Source organism: Physella acuta, unplaced genomic scaffold (assembly GCF_028476545.2).
Source record: "Physella acuta isolate Inbredline_101_S28 unplaced genomic scaffold, ASM2847654v3 ptg001619l, whole genome shotgun sequence".
NCBI classification, from domain to species: Eukaryota; Metazoa; Mollusca; class Gastropoda; family Physidae; genus Physella; species Physella acuta.
The window spans coordinates 91534-105516 of NW_026733133.1; the positions used below are offsets into that span (position 1 = coordinate 91534).

The window sequence follows — 13983 nt, forward strand, 5'->3', positions numbered from 1 at the left end:
CAGATTAGATAGAATCTGATGTATTCCATGGTGAATTGATAGGTCTCGCTGAAAAACGGGAAAAAGGTCGAGTCTTTAGAGTATATTTTGCGGCTGAATGTTTCGCTTAGTCAATGGTTTCAACAGTTGAGCAAGTGTTCCGAAACTCGACAATGCTTCTTTCAACATATGCAAATGGGCATCAGGTTTTCAAATGGTAGAGATATATTTAAAAAAAAATATTACTGGTACACATAAACCCGACACATATATTCACATTCTCCCCCCCCCCCTCCACCACACACATTCTCCCCCCCCCCTCCACCACACACACACACATTAATTCTCTCGCATTCGTTCCATTATATTTTAACTCATACGCCCTAGCCCCTCTTCCCCACCCCAAAAAAAATCACCTTCAACTCCCACAAATTAATTCTGACATCCTACCACCTCTTCCACACACACCCACACCCACACACCCCACATAAACCCCCACTCACGGTTGAAGACCCTCACACACATTGTCATACTTCCTACCACCTCTTTCCCACCCCACCCCACACAAACCCCCACACACGGTTGAAGACCCTCACACACATTATCATACTTCCTACCACCTTTTCCCCACCACACCCCACATAAACCCCAAACAAACCCCCACACACGGTTGAAGACCCTCACACACATTGTCATACTTCCTACCACCTCTTTCCCACCCCACCCCAAACAAACCCCCACACACGGTTGAAGACCCTCCCACACATTATCATACTTCCTACCACCTCTTTCCCACCCCACCCCACACAAACCCCCACACACGGTTGAAGACCCTCACACACATTATCATACTTCCTACCACCTCTTTCCCACCCCACCCCACACAAACCCCCACACACGTTTGAAGACCCTCACAGCCATTATCATACTTCCTACCACCTCTTTCCCACCACACCCCACATAAACCCCACACACCCCACACAACCCCCCACTCATGATTGAAGACCCTCCCACACATTATAATACTTCCATTTTGTGTTTTTCTCCTCCCCAGGGCTAGCCGTGGAGCCCGTGGGTCACGACGTCCTTGACCTACTCCATGGCCTTAACACGACGTCCGCCGACTCCCTGTCTGGCCTTCGCTTCACCACCGGACCAAACAACAGCACCCCAGCCCTGTTACTCGAAGGTAAGCCTCTTACTTGACCACTCGTACTCGAAGGTAGCCTCTTACTTGACACCTCGTACTCGAAGGTAAGCCTCTTACTTGACCACTCGTACTCGAAGGTAAGCCTCTTACTTGACCACTCGTACTCGAAGGTAAGCCTCTTACTTGACCACTCGTACTCGAAGGCAAGTCTGTATCATTGATCAGTTCCACCCCAAAGTAGTAGTCTCACCAATATTCACCAAAAGTAATACTGGGTCCAATGCTACTCTAAAGTAGTAGGTCTAGTCTGATCAATATTCCCCAATTGCACCAACTTTACATAGAAGCGAGTCTTACCAGATGACCCACAAACGGACACCTCTGTTTAGGTTGGCTCTTCACACCTTTGATGTCTTTTCTAAACATGACAAATGGATAGACAGACAGAGCTTAGATAGACATTACCAGATACAGGTACAGTTTAGATAGACATTACCAGATACATATATAGCTTAGATAGACATTACGACATACACAAAAAGAGCTTAGATAGACATTACCAGACACATAAAAAGAGTTAAGACAGACATTACCATCAAAGCCATCAGGGTGTGACAAAGGCTCCAACAGTTTACATGCATTGATTCCATGTCTACATCCGGTTCGTGAAAAATTGTGTGGCGTCACCAGACAACCTGCTGGGTGTGCATATTTATATTTTTTTTGTATGCCCCTTCCTCCCGATCGCCCCCCCCCCCAACAAACTTTGTGTAAACATTATTGCGTCGGTTGTGTTTTTTTTTTCAAGTCCACGTGTTACGCATGTGATCTATTCACGTGTATTAAATCATGCTGGTCTATCTATTGCCGAGACGGTTGTAAAATTGTATGGTAAAGCAATTGAACATGCTGAGTGTGTAAATCCCCCCCCCCCCCCCCGCCGCCACCCCACACAAAACCCCATAATTCCCACCTCGATTCACCCTCCACCGTCACGGTCTAACTATTTCGTGTGAAATATTAATCAGCAGGTTTGATTTTTTTCAAAATGCAAATGTGACCCAATTGATTAAAAAAGACAGCTTATGTAAATCTAAACAAAAAGTAAACAATGGAATGCATTCAACTGATGCCTTGTAGTTTGTTCGTGGTTGGACAAAGGCTATGGAAGCAAATCTAAAAAGAAAAGCGGGCTGAACTCGGAGTCAATGGTCTCAACGGCGCATAACCAGTTGACACGTATACTTAAATGTGTTGGAGGGAATCCCTTCCAACACTAAAATTAAGAACGAAGAAGAAGAAGAGAAAGAAGGGATTGCCTCCACTTCAATGAAGTATTACATGTCAGCATGTTATGTGCTGTATGACTAGTTGACTGCCACCGGCTTATCTTTCTTGATAAGCCTTCCATAGCCTTTCTCCCTCCAAGATCAATCTGCAAGGCAGTAGTTGCTTGATTTTTGGCGCTCTCTCTCTCTTCTCCCATAAGCTAACGCGCCTTCTCTGTCCGGGGATCGAACTTGGGACATTTGAAGCTAGCAATCACACCCTCGCCACACTACCCCCCCCCCTCCCAGATTGTATGTGATAAAACCACAACTTATCTTGTTTAATACCCCTTGTAACGCCCTTCTTAACACCCTTGCTTGACGCGGTAGTTGTAAATATAACGCCCTTTGTGTGGTTTAAAAAAAATAATTCTACCAAATATGTATACACACTTGGTGGTGTTTTTTTTTATCTTAGAAAATTTGCGTATAACCACCTAGGTGGGTTTTTTTTATCTTGACCTTGGTGGTTTTTAAAAAAGTATTCCAACAAATGTCTAGAACACACCCAATAACCCGTGTCTGGTGACCTTAAGCGTCACAGGGTCACTAAAGGGACATCAATCTTCACTTGAAATTAATTTTTAAACGCCCTCACCTGCCATTTGATCGTAAGCTCATTTTGAGTTGTGTCAACTACATCAGCAGGTAATGTACAAGTATCGAATGTTCCCGCCTATTATTAACTTTTATCACTGTCATCTCTGTGTCTGAACGTCCAAACGTAACACTTGTGTTTGCTGGTTACAGCTTACCAAATTTCACAGTAACCCGATGCCTTAATAAAGAATACAGAAATTACTTCGCTCTGTTAAATATACATGCACGGCTGCGCAGCTTCTTTTTTTTTTTAAATTATCTCAAGTAGTTTGGAGAATTGTTTAATGAATTTTTTTTAAATGTCCATCTCCTATAATGTCCATCTTCTCACATGTTTTTGTCCTCAAATATCCACCTCTCAATGTCCACCTCCTAAAATATCCACCTCCTCAAATATCCACTTCTTCAAATATCCACCTCCCCAAATATCCACCTCCTCAAATATCCACCTCCTCAAATATACACCTCATCAAATATCCACCTCATCAAATATCCACCTCATCAAATATCCACCTCATCAAATATCCACCTCCCCAAATATCCACCTCCTCAATATCCATCTCCTCAAATATCCACCTCCTCAATATCCACCTCCTCAATATCCACCACTAGACGCCAGCAAAAATCACCAATGACACAAAAAACACGACAACATCTCCACCACTTGTACCTCAACCACCGCCCCATATAAAGACATCACACAGTGATACAAAATATTCTATCGTTCTGTCCCCACACGTTTTACACATCACATCATACATGGCCCACAAGATTCGATGTTGTAAATATTTTCAAGGTGTCTAAGTGTAACTTTGACCTGTAAACACTGTCTTTCAACACGACACGCTCCGCTGGTGCGTAACAATTTCAACGTTCTTTCAAGTCTTTATATTATGTCAGCGAACATTATTTTTTTCATTCGTTAGGGAAGCTATAAAAACATGTTTAAAATCGTTCTTTGTGTTAATATATGTGTGTTTGTATGTATGCGTGGTGTCTGATAGAAATGCACGCAATGTTATAAATAGAGAGGTATAATTATAAAAGAAAAAAAACAAGAATCGCAAAATCACCAAAACAAATGGCAGTTTTTAAAGACTAGGTTTCATTGTTAGCTAAAAACGTTAATTACATTTACATAAAACAACACTGAACTAAGGTAGTTTTGTTATTATTTTCTTAATTAGTGTTCCTATAATAGAGAAGACCCTCTTGCATATGTCATATCTATCTTGCATATATGTTATATCTGTCTTGCATATATGTAATATCTGTCTTGCATATATGTTATATATGTAACTCTGTGTAAGGGTCGCGTGAAGTGATGGGCGGATGAGTGAGCGGGGGTGGGGGGGGGGGTGACACCATCATGTGCCGCACCGGGTGACACCCGACCTTGCTACGCCACTGACACACACACACACGCGCGCACACACACACATACACACACGTACTCACACAAACACACCTCCACAACGAATTTGTCCCCTGCAAGCCAGCATCATCAAGTTTCATCATCTGCATGCTGTGCACCGGGTCCTGCAAATAACAATCTGATTTATGGCTTGCACGAGCCGCTGACCCCTGACCCCTGCGATACTGCGATAACCATTCCTCGCGTGACTGCGTGAGTACGCTGGGAGGATGAGAGAATCGAATGAATTATTCTATCAGAGGGCCTGGATATCCACTCAGGGGGAATTTCAATTGGGTTAAAGAAATGTGCACATTTCAAACTAGAAAATACCCAGCTGTTGTTCCTCTTTGAAAAAAAAAACAGGAATGTTTCTGAATTTGCCGTATTACTATAAAAAAACAAAAACGCAATCCCCTCCCCTTCCATATTCTCCTAAACATATACCAACACATAGAGAGGATTGAAAAGTTTATTTCTACCCAAAGACGTTCGCATTAAGGCTGCATACTGCACTATGGAAAACAAATCTCCTAACCTCCATCCGCAGCAATGCACTCACTTTTAAGCTAATTTAATATCGTTCTTGCACCAACAGCAATATCAAACACGGATATGTCACCAGCACTTAAGAAAAAAAAATAGTTCTATAAAAAAAAGACTCCCTACTTCTCTTTTTAATATGTTTGTATTGATTGAAGCCGACAAATTAATTCTAATTACATAGATAATTGACTTCAAACAAATTTGTAGTTGGTGAACAAAACAAGGTAATATTAACTCACTAAACACCAAAACGTTAGAAAGAAACTAGAATAAAAAACAAGTAATTGGGTTTGGATCGAATTTTGTCTAGCTGTAATTGGTTCGTTTCTTTTTTTTTTTTGCCTCGCTAGGCGGATCTATAAATACATCTTTTTAAATGCCTCCTCGTGACTAATTCCAGCGTAAAAAAAAGGAAAAAAAAACCGTAAGAAATTTATTTCTTGCTTTTACTTGAAGCAAATATCGATATACTTTAGATACACAATTTTACCGTGGCAAATGTTTTAGATCAATTCTGTGTGGTGGTAGATTACATATTTACAAACTTGTGTAAAACACATTTTCTCCTTCGCTTATGTAGTGGTAAATCTTGCTAGTACACACAAGGACAAACCACATTTTCACCTCGCCTGTGTTGTATTAGGTTATTAGACCTACACACGGGGTCAAACCACATTTTCACCTCTCCTGTGTTGTATTAGGTTATTAGACCAACACACGGGGTCAAAGCAAATCTCCTTTAGCTTGCCGTCACTAAATAGCAATTTTTTTCTTATTTAAGTTCATCGTGTGATAGGACGGGATTCATATCAACATCACTGCAGGTAACTTTATATGCTTCAAGCATCGGATTGCCAAACATTTAGTGCAAGAAAGTCTTACCCGCTTCGGTGCCTCGGTGCACTTAGTGCATATATTATATATATATATATATATATATATATATATATATATATATATATACATATATATATATATATATATATATATATATATATATATATATATATATATTACGTTATAATATATATTACGTTATATATATGTATATATAATAAGTTTTATATATATATATATGTATATATATGTATATATATATATATATATATATATATATATATATATATATATATATATATATATATATATATATATATATATATATATATATATATATATTGTTGATTTATCGACTAAACAATATGTCAGATAACCCTTCCATTCCGCACAATCTCTTTCGCCGAAGAATAAAAGAAGTTTATCTTTACCCGGAAAACGCCTTTCCGTTCCCATTTCACTCACGTCCCTCTCAATCTCCGCCTAAATGTCTTCATCGATTAGACTTGATATTTTAACTATTTGTAAACCTTTTTTTTTGTATAAAAAAAATCCCCACCCCCTTCCCCTTCCATACGAACCAGACACTGGGTATTATGTTCTGTTTAACAATTCTATTTAAATTGCACACACACGCACAGAAAAAATCCGACCTCACCCCCCCCCCCCCCCACCCCCACCCCCACCTGTAAACCCCGCATCTCTGCTATCAGGTAAAACGCGTTGGTGGGTGCCTCTCGCCCAGATACCATCTACCGGTGAGTCTGTTGGCTACAGACGTACAGGTATGTGGCCGCGGCAGGTATGCGGACCAGGCACCCCCTGTGTCCTTCATCCTATTTGCTATTTTCGCTCCAGCTGGCACGTGCATGCATGTTTGACTCCCAAATGTCTGTCTGCCTTTTTTTTTTACTGTCTGTCTCCCCACAAACCCCGCGCCGTCTGTTTCTGTCTGAAATCTTTATACCCCTGATTTTGACAGACTTTTTCTTTCAACTTTTCTTAATTTAACGAACTTTTATCTTCACTCTTTTGAATTTAAAAAAAAATTAAGTATCTGGATATCTAAGAGATTATTTAAAAAATATATTTCACAAAATCTTTCTTCCCCAACCCTTCCCCCAACCCTTCCCCCAAACCATCCCCCAACCCTTCCCACAACCCTTCCCCCAACCCTTCTCCCAACACTTCTCCCAACCCTTCCCCAACCCTTCCCCCAACCCTTCCCCAAACCTTTACCCCAACCCTTCTCCCAACCCTTCTCCCAACCCTTCCCCCAACCCTTCTCCCAACCCTTTTCCCAACCCATCCCCAAACCCTTACCCCAACCCTTCCCCCCAACCCTTCACCCAACCCTTCTCCCAACCCTTCACCCAACCCTTCACCCAACCCTTCACCCAACCCTTCACCCAACCCTTCCCCCAACCCTTCTGCCAACCCTTCCCCCAACCCTTCCCCCCAACCCTTCCCTCAACCCTTCTCCCAACCCCCTCCATATTTGAAAGTTGAAAACGTTATCGTGTTAACAAAACGAACGATAACTCGTGCTAGTCATGACGTATCAGATCGTACCGCGCGTTGGAGATACAATCACATGACAGAATCAGTGATATCAAAACACTGACAGCATGTCAGTGATATGTCAGTGATACTGTCCCACGATAGAATCACTGACACAACCGCCCTGATAGGTAGTCAGTGTCAGGAACAGTGCAATGCAGTTTTTGTTCTATTTTCCATCTCTATCCTTACCCAATTTAGACCGTTTACGGTACGCTATTCACTAGACTGTTTACGGCACGCTAGTCTCTTGGTGCAACTGTATTGTAATGCTGTACCCTAGTAGTATAAACTATTGTCTAGGTTTGTATTTTTTGTAAGTTACCCATCCTCGATTTGAGAAATAGGCTATATATGGTTCTCCGATATGCAGAGGAGATTATGTATTTTTCCCTAAAAATGTATTTTTATTAAAACAAATATATATTACACGATCGCCCCCAAGAAGTTAAGCTTTAACCTAGGAAACAGATTTAAAAAAACGGTCCTTCGTGGTCTTGTAGGAACATGGATCTAGGTTAGAATATTGAGCACACACTCCCCTGATAAGCTAGTGTTGAAATAAACAAATGCACTCTACTTCTGTGCTAGGGACCGTTACGTCTGAAGGGGGGGGGGGCATACTTTCAGTGAAGTATTAAATAAAGTACGCCTCAGTGCTCCTCGAGAAACGTATACTTTATCCTAACAGAAATGTACTCTTCGTTTGAAACTGTACGGACTAGCTAATAACTTCGCACTTTTTTCCAATGATTCTGTCTATTTTGAAACGATACCATGAAAATCTATGTTAACATATGATGGTACCACCCCCAGTAACCTAACTAGCATAGTACAATCCCCAGTAACCTAATTAGAATGGTACCATCCCCAGTCCCCTAATTAGAATGGTACCATCCCCAGTCCCCTAACTTTGATGGTACCATCCCCAGTACCCTAACTAGGATCGTACCATCCACAATAACCTAACTAGGATGGTACCATCCCAGTCCCCTAACTATGACGGTACCATCCCAAGTACCCTAACTAGCACGGTACCATCCCCAGCCTGCCCAGACTCCTGGCATTCGCCCCATCTCCGGAACTACACGGCGCGGGTCTGGAATCCCGACTTGCCCGCCCCGCCCTCGTCATCTCCTCCCCCTCCTCAGGTAGATCAAAGAGCCGCTCGTATCCACCTGTGCTCGCCACGCCGTTGTCTGAAATTCTAGCGAAACCCTTCCAAACAATAGCAGCATTCCTCCATACTTGACGCTGGACTACCGCAAGAGAGAAAACCCACATCAAAAAATAATCTTTGAACAACGTTCCTGGGTGTGTTTGTGTAGATACTGGCGATATTTTGTTTTAATTTATCAGAATGTTTTAAATCGGATTAGTTTAGAGATTGAAAAATATGTGTGTTTTTTTTCTTGTAAGACACAAAGCTACAGCATTTTTGTTGTTTGCCAATCCACCAAAGCATCACAGGAGCCCCAAACCGAGCCACACACAACCCTAAAACAAACGCCGTACATCAATGTACATATCCCACACAACATCACATAATTCCACATAACCCAACCTAGTTTCACACACTATCACACCGACCGCCATCTCCATCACTTATGATTTTAACGCAGTAACATTGTACAGCAAGACTTTTCTATAAATCAAAGCACATTCACAAATAGCCTTTGTACTACGTAGCCACGGTACTGTAATTAGCCTTAGCACAGAAAGTAGCATTAGCACTTCCATCAGGAGCCTTCGCATCTGCATAGGTAGCCTTAACACCTTAGGTAAAAAGTAGGTAAGTGTAGGTGTGCGTTGCAAAATGTTGGTCTATCAAAAGGTCAATGACTTCACCTTATTCTGTCTAGAGGTTATCGGGGGCATCAGCTGATCAGTGACTGTGTGTAGTGTGTGTGCTGATGTGTGTGTAGTGTGTGTGGGGGGGGGGGGGGGGGACGGGGATGTGTGTGTTTAATAAACCACGAGCTCTTTTTATTGCAAAAACTAATCCAGTATTATCCAGGATGTAGGTCTATATAATTTAGAACACGTCTGTTATTATATTTACATTATAGTCCTATGGAACGTGGTGTAAAACGGATTATCTGTCGGCCTGGATTAAACTAAACGCCAACATAAGAATACGTTAGGATACATTTTGGCAGGGGTATTGCTGTCAAGCCAAAAAAAAAGTGTCAAAAGTATTCGCTTCCGGCTGTCTAAAATACAGTTTGAATAGCTGTTTCACGCATTTTTTTTAAAATAATCATTTAACAAACATTTGAAAAGCATAAATTAAAATCTACTTCAATAGCCTAACGACAGCTGTCTTTGTCCCTCCCCCTTTTTCTCTCTCTCTATCCCCCCCCCCTCCACCCTATCTCTGCGACTAACGGAGCATGGCACGGTTCCACCTCAATTCAATGCCTTTTTATCTGCCTGTGTTGCGGGGCTGTCATTAACTTTGTCGTCCGTGTCATAAAAACCAACTCCACAAATCTCTTTTTTTTTTTCGTAAAATGTATCACCAAATCTACAACTCAGACCCCCCCCCCCACCACCTAACTCAAGGTCGACCCCAGGAGGGCCATAACCTTTAATCTTCTGTGTAATCTTACCTTAGCCTTTCAGCTAACCTCACCGTAACTGTTTTTTTTTAACTCAGCGCGATCTTACATCACACCCATCTCCCCCCCCCCCCCCCGATAATTTTTCCCATCCTTGCAATTTGGACCCCCCCCCTTTCCCCACTCCCTAGACACTTTCACATCCCCCCCCCCCCCCCCCCCCCCGATACTAACACTTAAAGACATCTACTGGTGATGCCAGCTTTTGTCTGTTAATGTCACCCAAACACAATCGATACGCAGCACTCACAAATCAATCGGACCGTGGGCTAATCGATACCCCGAGCAAAGTTCAAAAGTTGTTTTACTACTTGTAAGTAGTCCCCCGCAGTGATCGTTCAGTGAGATCAAAAGCCATTGAGCAATCGTCGTGGTGACATTTTGTTTAGTCAGGGTTTAACCGTTTAACTATGTTTAACAAGGTTTAACAGCGGGTCACAATGTTTACCAGCTTGAAACAGTGTGACGATTTGTGATTCAAAGTTACGCTTTACACTGCCAGCGCTATTTCAGCTTCAATTTAGAAAACAATTGACCCCCACCCCCTCTCTATTGCACTCACTCTAACAACATCACTACACACTGTAACAACATCTTCTTAACATCATCCATACAAACCCTATAACATCTTCCAAAAATCATCAAGACAATAACATGTTCTTAACATCTTCCTTATAATTTATGCTGTAACACCCTCCAACACCATCATTACACATTACTATTACTTCTTGATTACACGATTAATTACCTGATTAACACATTGAAGATAATTCATACCTTGATCTGCCAACTCTAGTGTATACCGAATGTAACTGAATCAACAACTCTTTTAATAAATGACGAAACGTTTTTTTTTAAACTAATAAACCTCGACTTTAAAATTAATAAATAACCAGCGCGAAAGTTCAACGCTAAAGTTCAACGAACTCTGCAAAGTGCTAGAGTTTATCGAGTCGGACCTAGCTATCAATACTTATCTAGAATTATCTTTCCTTTTATCTCAACGTTAAGCGCCGGTGGTTTTATGCTTTTGGTCGATCGGCGGGCGTACGGTCTATGGTCGACCAACACCTCTCGCCTTCAGGTAGGGTTGCCAGTTGCAGGTAATAACTAGGTGGGTTTGTTGTAGCGTCGACAAAATTTGACAGCTAATGTATAAATATAGAATCTATATTTGGTCGGATTTTAAAAAATAATATTGAAAACAATTAGTGTTGATTATTGGCATGCAATAAATAAGTGTATAAAAATAGTATATAGTTTATTTATTGTTTTTATTTTATTTCAAAGTGGGTTTTTAACTTGGAAGTTATATTGATTAGTTAGAATGTTCATGAGTATCCCGTTTAGAACGTACAGATTTCCATCTAGAAAGTTCCACTAAGCTGCCCCAGGGTAGGGACCTAGTCTGATGGCCACACAACCTTGTACAGAAAACGTTTATCCGCTTAAACTTCCCAAGGTGCCAGACATGCGCCAGTCACGTGCCGGCAGTTGGCCATCTCGTTGGCCCTTGTATCCACTCGGCCATCAAGCCGGCCACGTCGCCTCATTAGCGCCGGTTGGTGTAGAAACCGGAAACCATTAAAGCCGGAGCCGTGTCTACAACCAGCCTTCATGTGAGGCCATTAAACCTTGACCGCCCCCTCTCCCCCTCCATCAACCCCCACCTCCCCACTCTCGCGGGATCCCCTCCCTCCTGCGGGACCTCCTCTAGTCCCCCTCGGTCTATTCTACTTCATCATTAGGAATCTAGAAACTTCCAGACCTCTGTGAGTGCGGCCCGGTAGTCGGACTTCCAGCAGAAACTTCTGGAATCTCCAGGTTCCCTATTCACCACGGGTCAGATACGGCTCTAAAAAATCATTACACGTCATTGCAGAGTTAAAACAAAAAGAGAAAAAAGAGAAGGAAAAATAAAGAAAAATGAAAGAAAAAAATGCTCTTTCGCTCACCCATTCAGTGTAGATTTTGGAGAGGTTTTAGGTTTATACGACTGGCGGATAGAACTTGTCTGGGTTAGAACTATCTTAACCTCCGGCGAATAGAACGTAATTTGTTGTATAAAGGTGTTTTCGTCTGGTGAATAGGACGTGTCTAGGGTACCAGGATGTTTCTGGCTGGCGAGTAGTTCAAGCGTGAGCTACTGAGATGTTTTTGTATGGCGAGTAGTACATGTGTGAGCTACTGAGATGTTTTTGTATGGCGAGTAGTACATGTGTGAGCTACTGAGATGTTTTTGTATGGCGAGTGGTACATGCGTGTGCTACTCGGATGTTTCTGGCTGGCGAGTAGCACATGCCTGTTCTACCACCAACTATCAGTGGAATGTCTTCGTTCCACGCGTCTTGGTGAGGTTCTTACTGTTGATAGTGGCTCAGCTTCACATCAGTATTATGCCGTTGTGAGCTTAAAATCTATCAATACACACTAGATAATGTGTTGATACACTTATATCGGTGTAGTTATAAATACAACTACAAAGTTTTATATATTTAGACCATAGGAATGTACATGCATCTTCATGCAATTGTGTATAAATAAATAAATAAATAATAAATTATATATATATATATATATATATATATATATATATATATATATATATATATATATATATATATATATATATATATATATATATATATATATAGTGAAGAGCAAGCGATCTTGAGACACAACCTGTTAACTCACCCCATCACACCCAGCCCCCCCCCCGCCTTAAGCCACTCACCACCAGAGTTATGCCATCTTGTGCTAGCCATACACAACCCCTCACGTCCATTAATTAGAGACTAGCCCACCCCACCCCTGCCTTCCTCCCTACCCCCCACCCGCCTTTGTCTGATCCCCCAGCCATCGTTGGGTTTAACCTTCCATTGATCTAAAGCTCTGGAAACGAGGGAAGGAGTGATTTACTGGCCTGGTCTGACCAGCTCACGTTTCAATAATTAAACACACGGTCCTCTCTTCACCCATTTATCACTCAGTCTATTTATACACAGGATGGTTCTAAGAAATATGTTGTTGTTGTTTTGTTTTTTAAAGAAGATTTATCGCCCTTTATCAGGAAGCTCTTGTGTAAGTGGGATTACAATAGTTTCAAGGATAGAATGAAAATCAGTTTTGTTGTTAGCTTTATATTTTATGACGTCATTAGTTGTAAGCGTGGATGTAATGATGTAACCGTTACACTCGTTAAAAATAGCGGAAATTGTTGCACAACACTCGAAATGGAAGATTACGAGATTAAAGCGATATGGAGTTTTTCTTTCTTTTTTGGCATAGATCTACAAATCCCCGAGAAAGCGTGAAGTTTTTTTTTTTACGGCCTTCCGGTGTGAGCATCGATGACGTCACGTGATGCATGTTTGGCGCGAATCCCGTTTGGCGCGCATCATACGAGTGGGTCAGCAGACGTTCGGATTGATCGGACCCCCGGTCGGGAACGACTCCGATCCGAAGGTCATTGAAGTGGAGGGTTATCGGAAACGTGAAAAAAAAACAAAAAAACAAGTCATCCCTATATCAACAACAGGTTTTTAAAAAAATCAAGCCAACATAATCTAATCAAATCTGCCAATATGATATAATCAGTCAAACATGTTTTACAAAACAAACCTGTTATTTCTGTCTTAGAAATCAGACAAAGTTATTTTTAAAAAAATTTATTCTAGCCATACTGTAAGTGGTGTAAGCTTCGAATTGTAGCTAAGATACTCAAGTACTCTGAAGTAATTATGTTAATTGATATTTTAATTTAATGACGAGCCACTGTACATATTATAGAAAAGCCCCCAACAATGTTCTGGTAATGTAAACACTACACCACGTTAAATATGTAGGACAAATACAAATACGTATTCTGATTACTAATTTGTTGCTAAAATAATATTTCCTCAACAACATAATCAACTATTACAACAAGTCATTACTTTTATTGTTAGT

At 41.2% G+C, this 13983-nt stretch overlaps 1 protein-coding gene across 1 annotated transcript in view; it reads left to right on the forward strand.

Moving 5' to 3' along the window:
* LOC131929364 (protein kinase C-binding protein NELL1) overlaps positions 1-13983 on the forward strand; it is a 159738-nt gene that overhangs the window by 27027 nt on the left and 118728 nt on the right. Inside the window, exon 3 of the mRNA XM_059285505.1 lies at positions 1034-1168. Coding sequence (XP_059141488.1) covers positions 1034-1168 — 135 coding nt within the window. The remainder of the gene's footprint in view (positions 1-1033; positions 1169-13983) is intronic.